The sequence below is a fragment of the Lithobates pipiens genome, unplaced genomic scaffold (assembly GCF_037356315.1).
Source record: "Lithobates pipiens isolate NorthernLeopardFrog02 unplaced genomic scaffold, aLitPip1_a1.2 Scaffold_1, whole genome shotgun sequence".
Lineage (NCBI taxonomy): Eukaryota > Metazoa > Chordata > Amphibia > Anura > Ranidae > Lithobates > Lithobates pipiens.
This window is the reverse complement of record NW_027507685.1, coordinates 29210307-29233746: the sequence shown is the minus strand read 5'-3', so window position 1 is coordinate 29233746 and position 23440 is coordinate 29210307. Positions and strand designations below refer to the sequence as shown.

The 23440-nt window shown below is 39.9% G+C and overlaps 1 protein-coding gene across 1 annotated transcript in view; it reads left to right on the top strand.

Annotated features, from left to right (window-relative positions):
* The window catches only part of AFF2 (ALF transcription elongation factor 2), a 763943-nt gene that overhangs the window by 243037 nt on the left and 497466 nt on the right, over positions 1-23440 (top strand). The window contains exon 2 of the mRNA XM_077487656.1: positions 16547-16667. Within this exon, the coding sequence (XP_077343782.1) occupies positions 16547-16667 (121 nt within the window). The remainder of the gene's footprint in view (positions 1-16546; positions 16668-23440) is intronic.

Here is a 23440-nt window from a genome sequence, read left to right as displayed (position 1 = left end):
CTCTGATAACTGCAACCATTTTTTCTAGTGGGTGAACCACATAGCGATGCTAATTCCAGAGCCTTTTTCTCTTTTCTCCTTCTGATCCCCAGTGGATCTTAATGTCCATTCTTGGGCACTGGAGACCTCTATGGTTCAGGAGGTTACATTTAAAGGGATTGTAAAGATAAAAATTTTATTTTTTTAAAATAACAAACATGTTATACTTACCTCCACTGTGCAGCTCGTTTGGCACAGAGTGGCCCCGAACCTGCTCTTCTGGGGTCCCTCCGCGGCTGTCTCTGCTTCCTCCCTCAGATGCTTCTCACGTTCATGCGAGCTCCCTCGCATGGTGATAAGCATCTGCGGACACGCTCCCGTGTTACAGCCGGCGGCTATAGCCCGGTGCTCCGCGTCAGTGGATGTGATTGACAGCAGCGCAAGACAATGGCTGCGCTGCTTTCCATCAATCCACTGCAGCCAATCAGCGGCCAGGCTGAGTGGTGAAGAGGAAGTCAAGGACGAGCGTGGGACTTTCGAGGGGTGAGGTAAGTAAAACGGGGGGCTTGGGGCGCCGGCACTGTCAGATGTTTTTTCACCTTAATGCATAGAATGCATTAAGGTGAAAAAACATTTACCTTTACAACCCCTTTAAGTTTGTGTTGCCTCTATAAACAACTACAACTCACCTTGCCCCGTGACAGAAACAGCTCTGAAAGCCACATGGACTTACTTGAATGGTCTTTAGGCAGAACTGAAATATTAGTACACATTTGGGTTGATTTACTAAAAGTGGAGAGTGCAAAATCTCGAGCAGCTGTGCATGGTAGCCAATCAGATTGAACTGTAACTTGTTCAATTAATCTTTGGCAAAAAAAAAAAAAAAAAAACAACTGAAAGCTGGTTGGTTTCTGTGCAGAGCTGCCCCAGATATTGCACTCTTTGGTTTAGTAAATCAACGCCATTGTTTTCATCATTGTATATGATCATCATTAATATACTGGTAAACAGATTTCAAGAGCAAAGAAAAAGTCAGGTATGTTAACTCTTCACTGCATAACACATTTATGTTGCAGTATTGACTATTCTTCTGACACTTCCAGAACCTATTCACTATGAATGTCTTGTCCCTATGGAGCTATGTATTTTCTGCTATTTATGTCTTCTTGAGGGCCATTAAGAGAGCAAGAATGGTGTATATTCTTGTTTTAATTTGATGTGCAGTTACGCCACAATCGTCTCTCTGTTTATTCTTGTCATGCTGTATTTTTCAGTCATTATCTTGCCGCTCCTCGCACGCTTTGTGCGACATGACAAGGGGATTATAATAGTGATTTAAATGCACCTTGAAAACACATTGTTAACCAAATTACAATCATTGATGTCATTTACATGTGTCTGCTTTCAAAAGATGAATGCACTCTTTCATACACATCTATAATAATGTCCCTAAGCATTTTAATAAAACAATTTTTTTTTAAAAAAAAGGAGATGAGCGGCGCATTCCAGACCAAATAAGGGAGTAGCTGAGATATGAAAGATGTTTGCAAATATTTTTGATAGCTTGCCTGTATTTAAATGAAAAAAAAAATGTGTAAATTGAAGGCTGTTATCTTTCTTTCCTTTTTGTTTTGTAATAAATGTGCCTTATCTTTGTTCATTTTGACTACTGATGACTGTCCTTTCTGTAGTGGGTTTGTGATGCTTATTTTCCTAGGGACCATTTCTTTTACAGAATGATACAGCCCTGATTTACACATCAATTACATATCTTTGTAGAGATTTTCATGCTCCCCTGCCTGACATCAATGAATCCTGACTGCATAAATGTTTTATTCACACATATATATATAGATAGATAGATAGATAGATAGATAGATAGATAGATAGATAGATAACTAATCACGTAAATAAAAAAAAAAACAGGCTATCAAATACAAATACATAATATTTATCTTTGAAATGGTTTCTCTGTTTTTCCATTGCCATTAATCATGTTATTTCTTATTCATTCCCTCCCATAAGGTGAAATTAGGTGTCTGAAATATAGTATATTTTATTTGGCTGCATACAAAGGGCATTGGATTATTTCTGTGCAGTTCATTAGTACTGCTTTATGTTAATGGCTGTATTTACATACTAGTAGACATGTGGACAACGCCTTTTAATAAAAGCTCCTCCCCTTTTGTCACGAGCCATGTTTCAGAATGATTACTTTGAAAACAGCATCAGTTTCATATAATAGTCTGACATTTTTTTTCTAAATCAAGGTGCCAAATCACTAAAGGTATTCAATTATCACTTTTGCCTAGGATCCATATGAAGCATATTATGAGCTTTCCTGCGTCTGACACCCTGACAATTTATATGTAACAGTTAAGGCAGGGGGACGGACCTGTGAGGGCTGAAATATGGGAGCTGTGAGTTGTGACTTTGTAGGGTGCAAGCTCCGGAACTTATATTCTGATCTTAATTATACTGCCTAGTGGACTTGGAACATTGATCTAGAACAAGTATGCAGACAGCGAAGTTTAAAAATCTAGAACTCCTGCCCTGCAGGCTTGGTACAAGGTTTACTATGTCAGGTACAAGATTTACTATGTAGTGAAGTCAAGATGATACATGTGCCTTAGAAACCAATGGCATCTCCAGTATTTCTGTCCTTACAGATTTACAGACTTCAATATGTGACCTGGAACAGTGAGGTTGAGGTACTGGTAGACACCTCCCAACACTCATATCTCAATGAGAAACAATAGCAATCAGGGTTTTTAAAGTTTGATGAATTTAGGGGTGACTCTTGACAGTTCCCAAGTTCTGTAACAATTAAAAAAAAAGAGGGGACATGTGTATACCCATGGTATGCAGAAAAATAAAAATAAAATAGTAATGATAGTTCTTCTGCAAAGAATATTTCCCCTTTTTTGTCAAAATTGAGACATTCCCATTTTATCTTTATGTGTTGCCATTCACACAGCATTAAAACATTGTAGCATTGTAAACATATTTCTTGCTTTTTAGATGCTTCTAAGGTGAAGGTGTCATGGCTGATTGCAAACATTTCTCACCTAGCTAATAGCTAAGAGTCCTTGTTTCATTAACAACCCTGGCGGTGCGATTATTTTGGATTTTAGGTGCTAAAAGCGGTACCATTATTTTGCATGAAAATTTGGCGTTTTATATTGTAGTCCTGTAATTCTTAGGAATAACTCTCTTAAATCTGTCCAAACCAGAGTCTAGCAGACATCCCGGGTATGATAAAGTTTGAAAAATGAAATCATAAATTATAATATAATAAATAACTATAAATAATTGTACCAAATAATAATATAACAATAATAAAAATTATTCAATAATGTAATCAAATCAAAAACACTGAAATTTACTCAGTTGCAGAATTGTCACTGTCATTACTTTTCAATATTTGATGACGGATCTCCCCACAAATCGCTATCGCTCAATTCTGCGAGTGATTCCAATTTATTATCGCTGTTTTCTAGCTGGTCTAAAACCATTTTTGATGTAAAATGACAGTTTGGTTGCTATGGACAATCTCCAGTTTCCAGGCATAAAGAACAGTTTTTATAATATAAAACTGCATGCAGGACACTGGGCAGACCACTAGGGACAAAGGGGATGTGAAATATTTACATACAGCAATGTAATCTGTAAGATTACATTATACTGTATGTATACTGTCTGTTTCACTTTTTGAATTTGGCGCCTATCTCCGTCCCCGTGCGTCGCAACGCTCGCAGGGAACGGAGATCGGGTCCGTGATAGATCGAGCGAGACACGGCTCGCTCTTACAGCGGGGGGACATCGCTGGATCCGAGGGAGAAGGTAAGTAAACCTCCTCCTGGATCCAGCGATGCAGTCCCGAGTCTGGCTCGGGGTTACAGCTCTTGGTATAAAAATTCCACCCCGAGCCAGACTCGGGAATACCGTCAGGGGGGTTAAAGAGGTTGTAAAGCCCCAAGGTTTTTCACCTTAATGCTTGTGCCGACATCATCGGAGCATGCGCACTGAAGAAATGGACCTCTGTGCCATTTCTTTACCAGCAAGTGCCATGACTGACGACTCCCACGAACATGCACAGGAGTGAGGTCACAAGACTCCAGCCAGTCACAGAGCTGGAGTCCACGACCCGGAAGGAAGAGGGGTGTAGATTAATGCGGCCACCAGCAGGGACATCGGGGACATTGCAGGCTTTATTTGCAGGTAGATTCCACAGAATGGGCTAGTATGTGATGCATAAAAAAAAAAAAAAAACCTTTACAATCCCTTTACCATACAATGGAGAATCAGAGCCCCTAACTAGTTAACCTTTTGTTAGGACACACAGTGTTTAAATCTAGTACAACCAATGAGATATCTGCCTCCAGACAAGGTTAATTATGGCAAGTGCAGCTCATAACAAGAGAGATAAGTAGAATTTCTCCTTGCTGAAAGTTCCAGAAAATATAATCTAAAAAAAGGTAAGCTGCAATTTAAAATAAATAACGTAACTGGCCTAAGCAAACTCACCTTACTTTGTTCCTCAGCCCTTCCCCAAATGCAAACATTTTTATATTTTTTTTCATCGTTTTGCTTATAGCTTCTGACTTGTAAAGCCCCGCCCCCTCCTGGGATTGCTATGTCACAGCTATCTTAGGAGGCAGTGTGTAAGGCAGGGGTCTCAAACTGGCGGCCCTCCAGCTGTTGCAAAACTACAAGTCCCATCATGCCTCTGTCTGTGGGAGTCATACTTGTAAATGTCAGCCTTACAATGCCTCATGGGACTTGTAGTTTTGCAACAGCTGGAGGGCCGCCAGTTTGAGACCCTTGGTGTAAGGCCTGTTTTACCAGCACTTCAGTTTATATAAGAGCAGTGTGAACAGCAAGCATTTATGAAACGTTCTCCAAGCTTTTGCAAATCTTTCTGCAAACTCCGAGCAGCTTTCTCTAAACCTTTAAAACATCCCTTCAACTCCTGTTTGGAAATATTATATACAGATCTTAATGGGAGTGCTGATAATCACTTTAAAAAGGGGATCCGAGCAGGCTTTAGCAGGCTATCAAGAAGCTTCAAGTAATGCTGAAGCCTGCTAGTAGCTTGTTTAAAGTGGCCATCAGCACTCTCATTAGGATCTGTGTTCGTCATTTAAAACTAGAGCTGAATGGTATTTTTAAAAGCTTTCTGAAAGCTCTGCAAATGCTTTGTAAACACTTCCTGTTCACATTGCTCTTATACAAGCTGAAGCCTGTGTGAAACAGCCCTTACTAAACCTCAAGCATTTGCGCATGCGTGGCAGATGTCAAGAAGTAATTTGTTGTGCGCATGCACAGTCATCTGACATGCATATGTGCATCAGTCTTTGGCAGCTTCCAAATGCCTAGAAGAGACCAGAGATGCATATGCACACATGCTTTATTTTTAAAAATGGTAGTGACGAGGGGGAGACATTTTGGAGCAGTTAAGTTCTGTTTGCTGTGTGAATGTTGGACAAGTAACAAATATAAAGTAGATATTAATCCAATTTGATTGCGGATTACACTGAAGCTGAAGCCGTAAAATATGTCTTCAAGATCATCAAATATACAGTAATCTTTATCTACTTGAAGTTCATTGCTTCATATTTATGGAACAACAATTTACCATAGCATCAGCTTCAGAACCTTGTGGTCAGCAAAAAAATAACCGGTAACCATAACTCTGGCTAGCAGCAGCTTAAGCTGTTGGTTAGTGCTTAGCAGCATTATTACTAAATCTGAATCTTCTGAGTTGGGTTTTCAAGATTTAACTAATACCCAGATATAAAAGTAAACATGCACATAGAGCAAGCTTCCAACAGTTAAGCTGCACAGACACATAAGCCATTAAATGTTACATTACATTAATTCCCTCGCGCAGTACAGTTTACAGGATCAAATACAGGTTTTCTGAATCATAAGAACTTTAATTGAGTAGATAAAGAGGTCCTCATAATTATAAACTGCAGTAGGTATAACAAGAGGCTAAATACATAGCTGTGGTTTTAATTAGCTAGTGCTTCAAATTAGTAATTGTGGTTTCAGTCAGAAATCAGTGACTTTCTACACAGTTAAAGACTCAGCAATGAGCAGTTCATTCCTCATTATATCTCTCCATGTAACGATTTCAGGAGCACGCCATGCTGAGATTGAAGGGAATAGTCGTGTATTCCACACTGGTTATCTTCCAACAGCAGCGGAGCTCTATGGAGATTAAAATTATTATCGCTCAAGATATGAGTATTAACAGTTCTTTGTTAAAACACGTGACAAAAAAAAAAAAGCAAAGACTAGTGAAGAAAAGCTATTTCCTTCAGGGAACATTTGTTTACTATAATTAAATGGCACAGGGCTCTGTGTTTGATAGATGGGCTCTGGTACTTACTTACCTTACCAAAAATATGGTGGGCACCCTGTTAAGTAATACTGCATATGTGTACAAACTCAAGTGGTTTGAACCATTAAAGCAGTGATGCTAAACTTGTTACCCTAATGCCTCGTACACATGATCAAACAATCCGGTGGAAATCCGCCCGTGTGTAGGCTCCGGTGGACTTTTTTACCCAAAAGTCCGGCGGACTAAGAGTATTTTTGCACTCCAATCTGTCCACTGGACTCACATTTCGGCGTACAGTACGGGCGTGTGTGTGCCAGTCTGCCGTACTTTTGAAATTAATGGACTTTTCCCGCCCGGAGAAAAGTCAGCTCATTTTGAGCGCGGCTTCAGGTAGCCGGGACCAGCGAAGTAAGCGTCGCTGGCCCTGTCACCCGGTATGGACTTAAAGGGGAATTCCTATGCCGAAAAATCGGCGTGGGGGTCCCCCCAGGTCCATATCAGTCCCTTATCCGAGCACACTACCCGGCCGGCCAGGAAAGGGGGTGGGTACGAGCGAGAGCCCCCCCTCCTGAGCCGTACCAGGTCACGTGCCCTCAACATGGGGGGTGCCTTGGGGAAGGGGGGGCCGTTGATGAGGGAGGCCGTTGATGAGGACAAGGGCCTCTTCCCGACAACCCTGGCCGTTGGTTGTCGGGGTCTGCGGGCGGGGGGCTTATCGGAATCCGTGAGCCCCCTTTAATAAGGGGGCCCCCAGATCCCGGCCCCCCACCCTATGTGAATAAGTATGGGGTATAATGTACCCCTACCTATTCACCTGTAAAAAAAAAGTTAAAAAAAACACAACACACAAGGGTTAAAATAGTTTATTGCACAGCTCCGGGGGTCTTCTTCCGTCTTCGGGGGTCTTCTCGCCGGACTCCTCCGCTATCTTCTGCTAGCTCTTTTACTAGCGGAGGAGCCCGGCTTTCTTCTTCGCCGCCGCCGCCCTCTTCTTCCGACTTCGAGGGTCTTGTCCCCCTCTTCGGGGGTCTTGTCCCTCTCTTCAGTTCTTCTTGCCGGGCCACCGCGCATTCTTCTAGCTCTTTTACAAGCGGTGGCCCGGTCTTCTGTCGCCGCTGCCGTCGCCGTCTTCTGTTCTTCTCTTCTTCTCTTCTTCTCTTCTCCTCTTCTGGAGATGTTGCCTCGTCGCTGTCTCCGGTCACTATGACAGGACATGCGGCGTGCGGCGACTTATATAGGGACATCACTGGGTGATGTCCCCGCCCATTATGATGTCACAGTCCCAGCCTCCTCTGGTCCGCCGGATAGTCTGCTACGTGTGTACGTGGCATTAGATCATCAGAGCCTTCTTGCCCATGCTACAATGCAAACTGTTATGTTGGGGTTGGTGGCAAATTAGTAGACATCACTAGTATTTTTGTTTTAATTGTTGCCCGATTTTATTTAATTTTCAAAGTAAATCATTTCCAATATGTGTCATAGTGTCACCTGATTAGATTTTGTTTTTGTTGGGAAATTGTGCCTAAGGTAGGTCAGGTCTGCAAGTATCATGGTCACTTATTTCATAGCTCCTTGCTATATCTCCCCTTTAAAGCCCAACTCCAGCCAAAACATATTTGTTTGCAATTTTAGATTGGATCAGGAAAAAAGCCCCTGACAGGTTTTATTTGCAGTCTGAGTGGTCTTCCACTGTGGAGAGTTTCCCTCGTTCAAGTTTGGTTAGTATTACTTTCTGTATCTTCTTGTTCCACTAACAAAAGATTCCCTCATTTATGTCCTGATGTCAGTTAATGAGTTGAAATATTCCCAAAGGGATCACAGAGAGCAATGAAAATCTTAGCAGATCCTATTATTCTTTTCAAGTCTATCCAAACCTTTACAAGCTGGAGTTGAGCTGTCCATTTGTTCCAGTTGCTCTCTCACTGGTATAATTTGACAGTACCTGCATTAATGGACTTACGGTCATGCCACCACTTTAAGAATAAGTTCACTTTTAAAAGAAAGCCTCTTATATAATCCCTAAGATGGCGTGCTCGCTCAGATACCAAGTGCTGCCAATTGGAGATAGGCAGGGCTTGCCTGGTTAGCTAATACTCCAGATGAAGTTACTTTTCTGGAGATTCCAGTGGTGCATTTAAGATTGCCTGCTATATAGACTTTTCTATGAGCAATTTTAGCCAGGGTACAGCGAGTAACATACCCAGCTATGCAGATATTGCCAACCTTGATCTGTAGATCCTGAGGTGTCTGTGGTGCCAATGACAAGTATTCAAATTTAGTCTGAAATAAATAAACTGTACTCTGTGTTCAAAACAATATAATAAATTATATGTCACAGAGCTCCACTCAAAAAGCTTAAAGCGGAGGTCCACCCTAAAGTGGACCTTCCGCTCATTGGAATCCCCCCCCCTCCGGCGCCACAATTGGCACCTTTCAGGGGGGAGGGGGGTGCAGGTACCTGTACAGTACAGGTATCTGCACCCACTTCCTGGATAGCTCTCTGCGGAAAGGGGTGTAGATTACGCCCCTTTCCGAAAGTCCCCCGCTGCCTGCTGGGAAACACACAGATCCCAGAGGCAGCGGGTCCATCCTCATTGCGCAGCGCGACTCGCGCATGCGCAGTAGGGAACCGGGAAATGAAGCCGAAAGGCTCCACTTCCTGATTCCCATACCCAAGATGGCAGCGGCAGCACCCGAGAGACGATCGAGAGATCGGCTTCGGGTGCCGACATCGCGGGCGCGCTGGACAGGTAAGTGTCCCTATTTTAAAAGTCAGCAGCTGCAGTATTTGTAGCTGCTGGCTTTTAAAAAAAAAATAAAAATGCGCACTCCTGGCGGACTCCCACTTTAAAATATTAACTGCTAGTGAAAAATATCAAAAAATATATTGTTATGCTATGAACAACAAAAAAAGTGTAAATTGTTTAAATCCAAAGTGAAACAATGTATCAAATCATGAACAACAAAAGCATATGAGAATGAAATTAACTCCAAAGTAAAATAATATCCAATCCACAAAATATATCCAATCCAAAGTGCACAAAAAGTGTTCATACATGTTGCTATAACTTAGGGGTTGATTTACTAAAGGCAAATCCACTTTACACTACAAGTGCACTTGGAAGTGCAGTCGCTTTAGATCTGAGGGGAATGTCTGAAATAAGGGGAAGCTCTGTTGCTTTTATCATCCAATCATGTACAAGAAAAAATGCATTTTTTTTATTTTCCTTGCATGTTCCCCTCAGATCTACATGACTGCACTTCCAAGCAGTGCACTTGCAGTATAGTAAATAAACCCCCGAAAGTTATCCGTGCGCCCATCACCTAGGTGTATCACGGAAGTTGTCAAGGGGATTAGCATGTTGTGACAACATCTATTGCGTCGAAAAGTACGTTGGGGTAAGGTGGACCATGTGCTGTCATTATCCTTGCTTGGCTGGAGCTGCCACCAGCTGCCACCACCAGGGGTTTTTTGTTTGGATTTATTGCATGCTAACAAGAGATTCCATTTGTAAGTCGTTTTTTGTCTTTTAACCAATCAATTTTAAATGATATCAAACTATTGGAGTTGTCTCTCTTCTTGATCAAGCCATACAGACCCACAGGAGGAGTATTTCATATTTCCATTCTGATGTGGAGCTGTTGAAGCCCCCTGTTTGGATGACCCATTGTTATAACATTGTGCCATGCCAGACCTATTATAATTTGGGCTTGGCTTTTCTAGTAGAAGGCTGGATACACCTAGGTGGTGGGCTCACGCATCACATAGAGTTCTAACGACATGCATGGACACTTTTTGTGCACTTTGGATTGGATATATTTTGTATAAATCTGTATATTGGATATAATTTTACTTTGGACTTATCAATTTAATTCTCATATGCTTTTGTTGTTCATGATTTTCCACTTGCAAATGTGTAGTTTGAGGTGGTAATATACAGTTGCGCTTTGGACTGGATACATTTTGACTACATTTGTAGACTCGATACATTGTTTCACTTTGGATTTCAACAATTTGCACATGTTTATTTGTTGTTCATAATTTTCAAATAGCGTAACTATATATTTTTACAAATTCAAATTGGACTGTTCCACATGTACTGAGAGGCTAAAATACGAAATAGAAAACAATGATAATGTGGTTTACCAGTTAAATAAAATTGAAGCTGAAACAACACACAAATGTCATTGTTTCCTCTGGAATGTAGAGCTTGCTCTGTATTGTCTGCTTGTTCCTTTATGCATCTGTGTCTGTATATGCACACAGATTGTTCAGGTGTTGCGGGGTTATCCACCGCCTGTCAAGCATAATGTACATGTGATGGTCTCTCCGTGTCAGGGAATAAAGTGAGACAGGGCTAAGTGACATCTAGCTGTCTGCACTTTTAATCCAGGGGCGAGCTGTCTATAACAATATTGTCATCTAACCTTTCCACTGAATCTAACATCTTGACTGGGATTCTAATTCACGTGTTACACTTTAATTTGGTTTAATAGGACAGATGGCTTTTCACATATACAAGCTTGTTCGATAAAGCAATGAAAAGGGGAAGTAACACCTTTTTAAACTCTTGGTAGCCAATCAAATTTTAGTTAACAACACTCAAACCTCTGAATGTTTTATAAAAGAAAAGAATACGAGAGAGACAATGCTTCCTCTAGGAGGATGGGATTTTTAATGGAGACATAAACGTCTGTTACCAAGGTAAACACGCAAATAGTAAGGTTTAATTTAAGAAAGTATTAAATTTATTATCGCATAATAGCATAAAAATGATGATACATGATACATGAAACAACAAGATGATTGGATATGCAGAAAGGCTGACATGTTTCATAGATTTCTGCTTCTTCAAAGGCACGGCATGCATCTATAGTTTCATCTAGGTTACATAAAACATATCATTAATAACATTCCAATCAGCCATCATTTAAAAATCATAGATAATGGTCACTTAATAGCTTAAATGTGCGTGCTTTTCTAATTTGAGATTTCAGACGCTTGCCTAGACAACTATGACGTAGTTCCATGCAGAGGATCGGGAGCATTTTAATAAATCTTTAAAAAAAATTGTATACATAGCCCTAATAAGTTATATGTTATACTAGATAAGAAGAACCTCTGAATGATTTCGTTTGCTTAGTTGCTATGGATTACCTCGTTTGATGCTGCAATTAAGGACTGTGTTGATGCGGTTTTCTTAAGAAAGGGATTGTGGACAAATGCATATCATTTTTCAAGGGTATAATTCAAGTGAGATGATTTTTTATTCATGCTAAATAGAGATATTCCAGACTATGGAATTTTAATATGGATAAAGTAAGTAAGACACTTTTATGGTGCTTACAAACTATTCCAGGATACATTTTCATAGTTAAAGCTTTTTGAGAACATAACAACAAAGAATTAGACAAAGAAGGCACATAAAAGAACTAGAATAATATAAAATATTTGTTTATTTATGATGTTAAGAGTTATTTCACAACCATGAAGAGCTATGTATGCAGTTCCAATAAAACCTTGCAGGTATTTATCCATATGACCTATGTCACCCTAGTGATCTTGTCACTGGAGAGGACTCCCTTATGGCAGATTTGCTATGCAGGATACAGCATGTGATAGAAACACTCAATATGTGTTGTTCCTTCGCAAGCATGGAGTTGCTTTCTTGCCAGCGACTTTCACTCTGCAGTTTTCGACACCTCATCCAGCCAACCATTGAGTGACATATGCAAGCATGAGAGTGTTTTCCCCGAACTTTTTATCAATCCAGTTGTTGCCAGAGACAAGATTACTAGTATCATCGGCCTAAGTGAAACTTTTATTTTCTTGGGTGGGTGCTGGGATGAGAGGCATCACGCACCCATCATTTTTAAAGCTTTCTATCAGGTAGAACCTTCTTATGCTGGTTCCCTTCAAGAGCATTAAGGTTGCAAGATGAGTTATTTTAACTGAGCTAATTTACCTAGTAATTACAGTATTTTTTTTCCATGAAATAGCGCAATTACCACATACTTATTCCATTCAGTTCTGGAACTCCCTAGCTCTTTGGGGGTTATTTACTAAAGGAAAATCCACTTTGCACTGCAAGTGCACTTGAAAGTGCACTTGGAAGTAAAGTCGCTGTAGATCCGAGGGGGGCATGCAAGGAAAATAAAAAACAGCATTTTAGCTTGCACATGATTGGATGATAAAATCAGCAGAGCTTCCACTCATTTCAGATCTATCTCTTAGATTGAGAGTGACTGCACTTCCAAGTGCACTTGCAGTGCAAAGTGGAGTTGCCTTTCATAAATAACCCCATTTGTCCCATATAGTAGTAACCCACTAACTATGCCTTTGTGGAAATGAGTGTATCTTTAGATTGGTGTAACCATATAATATCATAAACTAATTGTAACCATGATATTAAGATCAATGGATGTGCATGGATTCCCTGTAAACCTTTCACTGCCAGTCCTGAAGAAGTGGACATATCTACAAAATGCATTGACCACAACTTGCTATCTGTGTAATGGGACACTAAATATAGTGCAAATATATAAGTGGTCTTTGTTGGTTCTCAAAAAAAAACATACTGTATTGAGCATTATATGCTATTTTTTTGATCTTTTATATGATCAAACTAAATTTGGAAACATGTTTTATGTGTTGATTCTACAGTATATTTCTAGATGTCATTTTAGAAAGTCTCTGTTTTTTACCTTGTTGTAGTTATACAAATATCTAATGTACAACCATTCTTTTTTCACATGAAATAGTTATTTCACCATCAAGAGCTTTTTAGTTTTTGTGAATCTTTTCTTTCATCATGAATTGGTATTATATCTTCACCCTTAATCATCAATTTTTTTCTCTCCACAATAGACACCGCAGAAAACCTTAAACTTATCAATAGGCAGAAGCCAGAGAAAGGCAGTGTGATAACTTTTATGATGTTATTTTAAAGTGACCCTGTCTGCAATGTTTATATTCCAATAGATACAGCCCCCCCCCCCCCCCCCCCGTAAAAGAGAATGTTAATATTTAACCCTCCTGTTACTTGCCTTGTTGAAGTAGCTGCATAACATAACGCATAATGCAAACATTGCTAATATTAGGTGCATATGGTACATTTAAGTAATCTGTGCAGTAAGATTCTTTAGTGAATGAAAACATTTCATCAATCATAAAAATTGGCAAATAATTCACAGCAATGATAATTTCATTCACTTACTAAATTGACTTCATACGATTGTTATATGTAAAAGTAAAAACATTAATACATCCTGTTGTGATAAATTACATTAAAAAAATGGGAGCTACCATTGCTGACTTGTTTTTGAAGGAACAAGCTCCATAACTGTTATTGTTATCCTTCCTTCATTAGTTCGTGAGTTATTGACTTGCAATAAACATTTGCATAAGAGGAATGCCTGATATGCACATGCTTGTTCTCACTCTAACAAGTTCAACTTCGAGGCATGTGCCTTCATAAGAAAGTTAGCAATGTCAGCTCCCCTAATTTATTTTGACAAGTTCCTTTTAATGAGTCTCTTCTCTCAAAATTGATGTTTTCTTTTCCAATTATTTTTACTGAAAATTTGAAAAAGATTACATATTTCCAATTCTGTCAGATATAGAAAAGGAAGTATGCCAACATATAATAACAATATATCAAAGTTCAAGAAATATTATGCTGTAAGTATAACTTATGAACATATTTCAATGAGCAAACCTCTTACATAACTTTGCACAACGAGCTATCACAAATATTCAACAAAAGGGCAAAAGGGGAAAGTATACCTGTGCCCATATTCCCTATCGTTCCTGTGAATGCAAATTGGAGAGAGAGAGAGAAAATAGAGTACCATGAGTACTGAACCCAATGGGGGTGAGAAGGCATAGCTGAAGACTGTCACAACTCGGTTGCAAACTCTCCCACGCTTCACATATCGCAAAAGAACTTTTATTGTGTAGCTCACTGGCAGATTAAAAGGACTTAAGGGAATGAGTATGTACTAAGAAAAAAAAAAAAGGGAGAGAAACCCAAGAAGAAGAAATATGAGAAGAGAAAGGGAGGGAGGGGAGAGTAAGATGAGAGAGAGAGTGCACCCCATCACATCAGAACTGACTGATAATACTTCATAAGGCATCTAATAAATACTGTATGTATCGCAGTATAACACGCACCAGCGTATAACAGGCACCCCAAGTTTAGGAGGGAATTTTAAGGAAAAAACTTTTAGGAGGGAAGTTTAAGGAAACTTACATTTAAATGCCCATCAATGCAGCCTTATCAGTGTCCATCTGCAACCTTGTCAGTGTCATTTCCAGCCTTGTCAGTGTCATTTGCAGCCTTGTCATGCAGCCTTGTCAGTGTCATATGCAGGGTTGCCATGCAGCCTTGTCCGTGTCATTTCCAGCCTTGTCAGTGTCATTTGCAGCCTTGTCGTGCAGCCTTGTCAGTGTCAGTGTCATATACAGCCTTGTCATGCAGCCTTGTCAGTGTCATTTTCAGCTTTGGCGTTTAAAATGGCACCATTGAGATACAGAGCTGGATGTCCTGTGTATCCGGCGGTGCTCGGTAGCTCTCGGCCGTTCTCGGTGTCTTTCGGCCACTTTCGGCCTTTCTCGGCAGCTTTCAGCCATTCTCGGCGGCTTTCAGCCTCTTTCGGCCACCGAGAATGGACACCGAGAATGGCCGAAAGCAGCTGAGAACGTCTGAAAGCAGTCAAAAGTCGGCGAAAGCCGCCGAGAAAGGCCGAAAGTCGGCGAAAGCTGCCGAGAACGGCCAAAAGCCACCCAGAGGCTCACAATTGGTGGGGGATCGGCATATAACAGGCACCCATGATTTTCCAATGATTTTAAGGGGAAAAAAGTGTGTGTTATACGCCGATAAATACGGTAATCAATCCAGTGCTTCCATACTTTATCAAAATGAGTTGTTGTTGAATAGTATGGCAAAAGTGATGTTTTGTAGGTGGAGACTGAGTTAGACTCAGTGAGAAGTCTGGTATATTTCTTAATTATTTTGCTGCCTACCTTCATATGTTCCAGTTGCTTTCTCCGTCATATAAAACATAGAGAATCCAACAGGAAACATGGGGCCTGCTCTCCAGTATCGATAAAATATGAAATATCTAACCCATGAAGATGCACATAGACCTACGTTGACTGTTGCATGATGTGGCCTGTTGTTTCAGATTATGATGGTAAGATGTCTGTGGAACTTATGCAACCCGTGTTGACACTCCAGGCTAATGAATCTCAAAGGAGGAATCAGCCAGGTTGGATTTTAGCAGACATCTTCTAGTGTTTCCCCATAGTTAACAACAAGTTAACTACAGTATAAGTGATTGTGTGCATTATTAACTATTATTGTTAACATGTCTTGTGTCGCACATGAAAGTGCATTACGTGAAGGCATTCAATTAATTTTGAATGGGCGACACATAAAAATGCAGCAAAAACAGACATACATTATTCTGACGCAGTGCACGTACATGGTGTCTGTGGTGTGCTGCAGTGTAGGAGGTTTTCCCATTACTGTACTTGTTTGTTGTATTACCAGCGGTGCAGTAACCTGCAACCCATTAGTGTAAAGGGGCCCTTAAAGATATTTTCCCTACCTTTTTCTCTTTTGGCCTTGAGAAAAAAAAATAAGAGAGATTCACAATACATTAAGGCACAGCCAGAAATAAAAAAGCATATAGAAGTTTTTATCCTTTACCACTCATTGGTAAGATTGTGAATCATTGCTGTCTTTGATCATTAGGATAGGAAGGTTTTAATCCTACTCTGCATATACAGTATGGCTGAAATTGAACTTCAATTGCATATTCACTAATGAATTTTGTATTTGCCACAATCATTGTAATATAGTAATAGTATGATACTGATATAGTAATGTAGTAGCAATAGTATTTTTTTTCTCTGGTTAATATTAGCATACTTGTGCAGTAAACACTAAATATTTCAGTGTTAATACAGTAGTGTTTTAAAAAGCTCAGTCTTGTAAGCAGTCACTACTTTATTTGATGTCTCCTTTACAGACATTTCTGGTGTTTGCCACTGGCAAAAAATTAAAAGATAAAATGTTTGCTGGTATAAGAAGGCTTGACAGTAGTGTAGTGTTGATGTTGAGGCGTATTGTAAGTTTGAAATGTCTTATTAAAAGTCTTCTGCAGGTATGATCCATATTTCAACACAAATAATACTCTGTTTTTCTTTACCAGTCATTTCGAACAAGAGCGGAATGCACTGAAAAGGAAAGAATGGGAGAGAAGAACCCAAGAAGTCCAACAAGATGAAGATCTCTTTGCTTCTGGGTTTAATCTTTTTGGTGAGCCTTACAAGGTAAGCATAGTCACCTTGCACATTCATAGCAAGTATCCAGTGGATCTTAACCCTATCTCTAAATATGTAAGGTTCAGCATGTTCATTTAGTTCTTTTTTTTTTCAGTTTTAATCAAATTAATATATTCTGCTATTAAGGTCCTTGTTAGGAACCTGTGATGGAGTGATAACTGTTGTCTCCCAGTTGTATTCCTGCATTGTCACCCTGTCCCATGCACCCTAATGGAGGCTGTACCAAAACACATTGCACATTGATGATACATTGGCTTCTCTATCAGGAAACCAGTCCAGAACAGTAATGTGCAGCCAATGCTAAAACAAATGCATGTATACAGGAAGTGGCTAGAAGGAGAAAAATTGTCTGGAAGGAGATCAGTAACACTGAGATTCAAAAAAGCCTGGAATGCAAGTAAAAACAGTATTATATAGTTAAAAATTGCAATAGTTTTGGGTACACAGTGCTTTTGCCAGGTTAATATTACCCAGTTTCATTTTAGGTCTACTTTCATCCTGGGTTCACTCTAGTGCAAATTGGATACGGGTTTCCCCGTATACAATTCGCATGACAAGAGATTGTGACCAGCTCTTAAAGGAGCTGGTCCACATATCTCCGTGGCGGCTACAAAGAGAATTGCACAGGGGTCCTTTGTGTCTTTGGCTCCATTTAAGGTCCGAATTTGGGCCTAATTAATCCTTGAAACGTAGAACACAGACGTAATTTGTTTTTCTTTTCAGGTTAAGTACATCTTCTACAAGTAAATAAAAATATATGTTTATGCCAGAATTCCAGCGTGCTTGTACATTTTTGTGCACTGAATTGATATGTCAAACATGTTATCAGCTTTCCAAGATATTGTATGTTAACCAATTGGGCTATTGTAAAACTGCAGGAGGGCAGGAGCACTGTTGCCCTGGGAGGACGTCATATGACATCCTCTCAGGATTGAGCCCCAAGGGCTGCTCTCTGGTGTATTCTGTCACCCGACATGTCCAGCGGATTACAGATCACTGTAAAGGCCTGCTGTCGGCACCATGTGATTGCTATAGTCAGTCGCAGCAGATCACATGACAATAGTACACATTGAAAGGCTTTGTTACATGATGCAAAGTAGTAGTTTTCATTCGGAGAAAAATGGTTGCTTATAACTGTAAAATGCACAGTTATAATCAATCATAGTGTGTAAAAAAAAGAAAATCCTGATCACCTGCCCAGAGTAGTACAGTGTTACTGTGGTAACAATGTATTGCTCTGCTCACTGTATGTATTAAACATACTGTCACTAGTCAGTGACCCTGATCACCACCACACCGGTTGTATGATGAAGCTGTACTGCACTGGAGACAATGTGTAAAACATTTTAAAAAATTGTGAAATTTTTTTTTTCTAATATCTTAATTTTCCAAAATATTGTGACAATAATATAAACTTCAAAAAACTCGCAATGCTTCTTACTAAATACCTTGGACTGTCTACTTTCCAAAAAGGGGTAATTTGGAGGATATTTGTACTTCAGATATACAGTATATACCATCATTTGTGCCTCTATAACTTTCCTACAGGCTAAATAATAGACAATGAGTTGGGTTATTTTCACCAAAGAAATGTAACAGTATACATTTTGGCCTACATTTATGAATAAAGAATATTTATTTGCAAAATTTTAAAACAGAAATTAAGAAATTTTTTTTTTTTTTACATTTTCAGTCTTTTTTCATTTATTTAGCAAAAAAAAAAAACAATGGTGATTAAATACCACTGAAAGAAAGCTATATTTGTGCAAAAAAATATACAATTTTCATATGAATACAGTGTTGCATGACCGTGTAGTCGTCATTCAAAGTCTCATAGCGCTGAAAGCTGAAACTTGGTCTGGTCAGGAAAGAGGGTGAAAGTGCCCAGTATTGAAGCGATTAATTACAAAACACCTCCTCCCTATGTAATGAAAAGAAGGATGCTTTGGTAGTCCAAATCAGGAGAACCACCTGATGTAGCCACCTTATCTAATGACTGATAAGCTGTATTATATTAAATTTTTATTTTTTACATTAGAAGCACTTTAACCATTAGACTACAGTAAACAGACGCTTGCTTTGGTCTACTGCCATTTGCACACACTATTGCTATTTCCAGTTATTAATGAATCAACCCGACTGTATTCATAGTGCTCGAGAAATTCAGCAATACAATAAACACTACAGAAATGCACTTGAAATATTTACACAGAATTAGCCATAGCAAAGAATACGCCAGTTTGATTCATTATTGATGGTTGTTTTTCTTTGTGATAATGAGTTAAACTGTGTGTGAGGCAGCAGAACAAATATTCAAGTGTTTAAAAAGTGCATCATAAGTCCTCCGGCTATATCCAGAGCACAATAGTGTCCTCTTGTTCTCAGCATGGAGGTTGAAAAGAGAGAGTGAGAGTGAGCCTATGTTTGGCCGATACCCAAATGGTACATTGTGCAACTCTGTTGAAGGAGACAGCTTATAAACAAAGAGCTTATTCTTGGCTTAGCTAAATGTAATTTCTGCCACTAAAAATGACAAAACCTAGGCACTGTTAGTAAGTAACTGTGATTTCTTGCTTTTGTCCTCTCAACTGGAAATTATAAATATGTTGCTATGTTTTAATGTTTTTCTAGATCTTCTGAGATTATGTAATTATGTTCAATTGCGTACATACAATCATACCACAGCAAAGTGCACATAAGATCCTTCTAATTACTACAGCTGTGCTGTTGTTGGCATTTTAGTATATTGTTTAAAGTAACCAGAGCAACATTACTTGCAGTAACCGGAACAGTAATAAGTATGTCCTTTTATTTATATATGGATATGTTTTAATGCAGAAGGTATGTGTTTTTACTAAAACTCAATGATGGATATATATAGGTAGAGAAAACAGATCATGGACTTGTTATTTGTAGTCTAATGTATGCCTTGCAAATAAAACACTAATTAGCTATGAATATTGCAGTGCATGATGAGAGAGAAGCATACAAAAATAAACATATTGCTGTGAAGGAGAGAAGGATAGCTTAGATAGACTCTTTGACAATGATGAATGTTATACAGTATTAAGAAAGTTACATATTAAAAGCCAAACTTCACTTAAAAAGTAAAGTTTCGCTGGTTCGCTCCCTCCCTCCAGCCTGTAACTAATGCCGCGTACACAAGATCGAATTGTCTGGCAGACTAGGTCCGCCGGACCACAGTGCACTGGACAAATCGATCGCGTGTGGGCTCCAGCGGACTTTTTCATCGTAAAGTCCGGCGGACTTAGAAAGTAGTTTTGACTCAAAATTAATACGTCCAGACTTGGCTTTCAGCGGACAATCATTTCATCAGTGTGCTAGTCCGGCAGACTAAGCCCTTGTACACACGATCGGAGATTCAGACGGAATGTGTCCGATCAGAGCGTTTTGTCGGATAATCCGACTGTGTGTGGTCTGCATCGGACTGTTTCCGTCTGAATATCTGTCGGACCAAATTTTCCAACTTGCCGGAAATATTTATCGACAAAATACTCCGATCGGACATACTCCGATCATGTGTAGAGAATTCCGATCGGACAAAGTGCCACGCATGCTCAGATCAAATTCCTACACCAAAGCTATTGGCTACTAGCGTGAACGTAGTCCCGTCGTAACGAAATAACGTCATCATGTTCTGAACGATCGGATTTTCCGACATCTTCGTCCGACCGTGTGTATACAACAGTTTCGGACAAAATCCGTCGGACAAAATCCGACAGACAAAATCTGACGGATTTGGTTGTCGGAATCTCCGACCGTGTGTACAAGGGCTAAGAATGATGAATGCTCTGAGTAGCTATTGGCTACTGCCTATTGAACTTCCTTTTTCTAGTCCCGTCGTACATGCTGTACGTCATTGCGTTAGAAATCGCCGAACTTTCGGAGTGTCTGTGTGTGGCCAAGTCCGTTCGTTCGGATTCTTTGCTGGATTGTTTGCCGGACCAATTCCGCTGGACAATTCGATAGTGTGTGCGCGGCATTAGTTAAAGATTTTTTTGGGAGGGGGGGGTGAGTGTCGATTTTTAACATTACCCTCTCCCTCTTCCGTAATGCTCACCTAGGCAAAGATGACGTCACGTTATACACTATATTGCCAAACGTATTGCCTTTACACGCACATGTACTTTAATGGCATCCCAGTCTTAGTCCATAGAGTTCAATATTGAGTTGGTCCACCTTTTGCAGCGATAACAGCTTCAACTCTTCTGGAAAGGCTGTCCACAAGGTTTAGGAGTGTCTATAGGAATGTTTCACCATTCTTCCAGAAGTGCATTTGTAAGGTCTGTTATAGCTACAAACGGTGGGCCAACTCAATATTGTACCCTGCTAACTAAGACCTGGGTGCCATTAAAGTTCATGTGTAACAACAACAGGCTGTAGGAAGACAGCACTGGGCTAAAGGCACTGTTAGGTTACCTTATTGTTAAAAGTCAGCAGCTACAGTAAACAAACTGAACTTATACAACTCAAGAGCTTCAACTAAGAGAACTACCTTGCCAATGTAACTTGGGAGTCCCATAAACTTGTATACAGTTCTTGGCTTTTCGTAAAGTCAAATACTAGCGCACACTCATACTGCATCCCACAGCAGCAGAACTCCACATCCCCCCCCCCCCCCCCACCTCCACCTCTGTGTTAGTGTTGCTTTTAACCCACCTCTTTCCTTGTACCTTGGGTTGTGCTCAAATTGCATACTATCAAGCCTAGAGAATCCAGTGTTTTCTTGCTCTGACCTGCCACTCCATCACAGCGTACTATCTCTTGACTATCTCTTCCGGGTTCCTGCAGCTAGCCCCTGACTGGGAACGGGTCTGCCCTTCTCCAGCCACTCCAGAAAATTGGACCTGGATACAGCTGGAGCCAAGGACACTGCTGGAATAATAATGACAAATAAATATCATTATTACATAGGTGGGAATGAAAAGGGAAGGGGCAAGCCAGACCAAAAATAAATAAATAAAAGGTTAAAAAAAAACTTAGTCCTCAGTTTGGATATAGTGGGGAAGGGCTTTTTTGTTTCAACGACCATTGCCAGTGATTTAGATGTACCATCCATACAGTTAAACCATAGGAAGTTGGATTTGTTTGGGAAATGCAGCTAAGAATACTGTAATAAGAATGGCTTGAGAAGCAAATATGTTATACTGCAACTGCAGAACCCTAAGACATATCCTATACTTAATTTATACTATACATATTTAGTTTACATACATGATATATGGGTTTTGGTGAATCTTTATTAAATCCTACTTTATCCAATTTGTTGTGGGTTTTAGCAAGTGCTACATTTAGGCTTTATTCACACCTGAGCGTAGCATTTTCAAGCAGAAAAGCATGCAAATTTACTGCGATTTTGCTGCGTTTTTGCTGTGGTTTTTACGGCGATTTCGCTTCGTTTTTACAGTGTTTTGCCGGGATTTTGTGCAGGGCAAAAGGTCACCAATGTTAAAAGAAGAAAAACACCCAAATCTGCTTGATTCGAGCGACAAAAAAGGGTCCAGAACTTGTTTGAGCTTCAGGCGTTCAGCTTCAGGCGACATGGAGTGGAGATGTGAACCATCTCCATTGAGAATAATAGATTTTTGTAGCGTTTTGTAGCTTCAGGCTTCAAGCTACAAAACGCTCAGGTGTGAATGGGGCCTTATAGGCATGGATTTTACTGCAGGTAACATACAGTACTTGCTCTTAAAAATGTTGGTATTGTATTAAATGTAATAATTTATAGAATATTCAACAGAGGCAGGGTGGATTAGCTATACGTTCTTGAGATGGTAACGGGGGAGACTTATTACCAAAAGTATGTAGGCATAGGACATACCCCCTACCACACCCCTACAAGTACTGCAAGTACTACAAGTGCTGTAGCTGCTGACTTTTAATAAGAACACTTACCTGTCCAGGGAGGCTGCTATGTTGCCCCCCCAGGCTGATTTGTCCACCGGCTTGAGTGCAAGCACCGCCATCCCAACTAAGGGAAACCAGCAGTGGGGCCTTCAGGCTTCACAGCCGGTTTCCTACTGCTCATGCGCGAGTCCTGTGGCATTTTGTGAATGGCCACCTCAACTTCTGGGACATACACAGGTCCCAGAAGGCAGCAGTGGAGAAGGAGCAGAGGAGGATGTGACATACTGTGCCCTGGACGAGCTAGGACTGAAGTACATTTAGTCTTTAATCTTTAGTTTAAGGCCACTTTGTAAAAGTGGGTGGAACTCCACTTTAACAAGACAGCTAACATAAATAGAAAAGTTTGCATGATGTATATTACATTTCTTGAGATGTGTAGAATGATTGAAATACATATATTTAGTGCTAGTTGCTCCTCCACTTAACCACTTCAGCCCCGGAGGATTTTACCCCCTTCCTTACCAGAGCACTTTTTGTGATTTGGCACTGCGTCGCTTTAACTGACAACTGCGCGGTCGTGCAACGTTGAACCCAAACAAAATTGATGTCCTTTTTTTCCCACAAATAGAGCTTTATTTTGGTGGTATTTGATCACCTCTGCGGTTTTTATTTTTTGCGCTATAAACAAAAAAAGAGCGACAATTTTGAAATTACTTTTTGCTATAATAAATATCCAATAAAAAAAAAAAAAAAGTTTAGGCCGATACATATTCTTCTACATATTTTTGGTAAAAAAATTGCGATTATTGATTGGTTTGCGCAAAAGTTATAGCATCTACAAAGTAGGGGATAGATTTATGGCTTTTTTTTTTTACTAGTAATGGCGACGATCT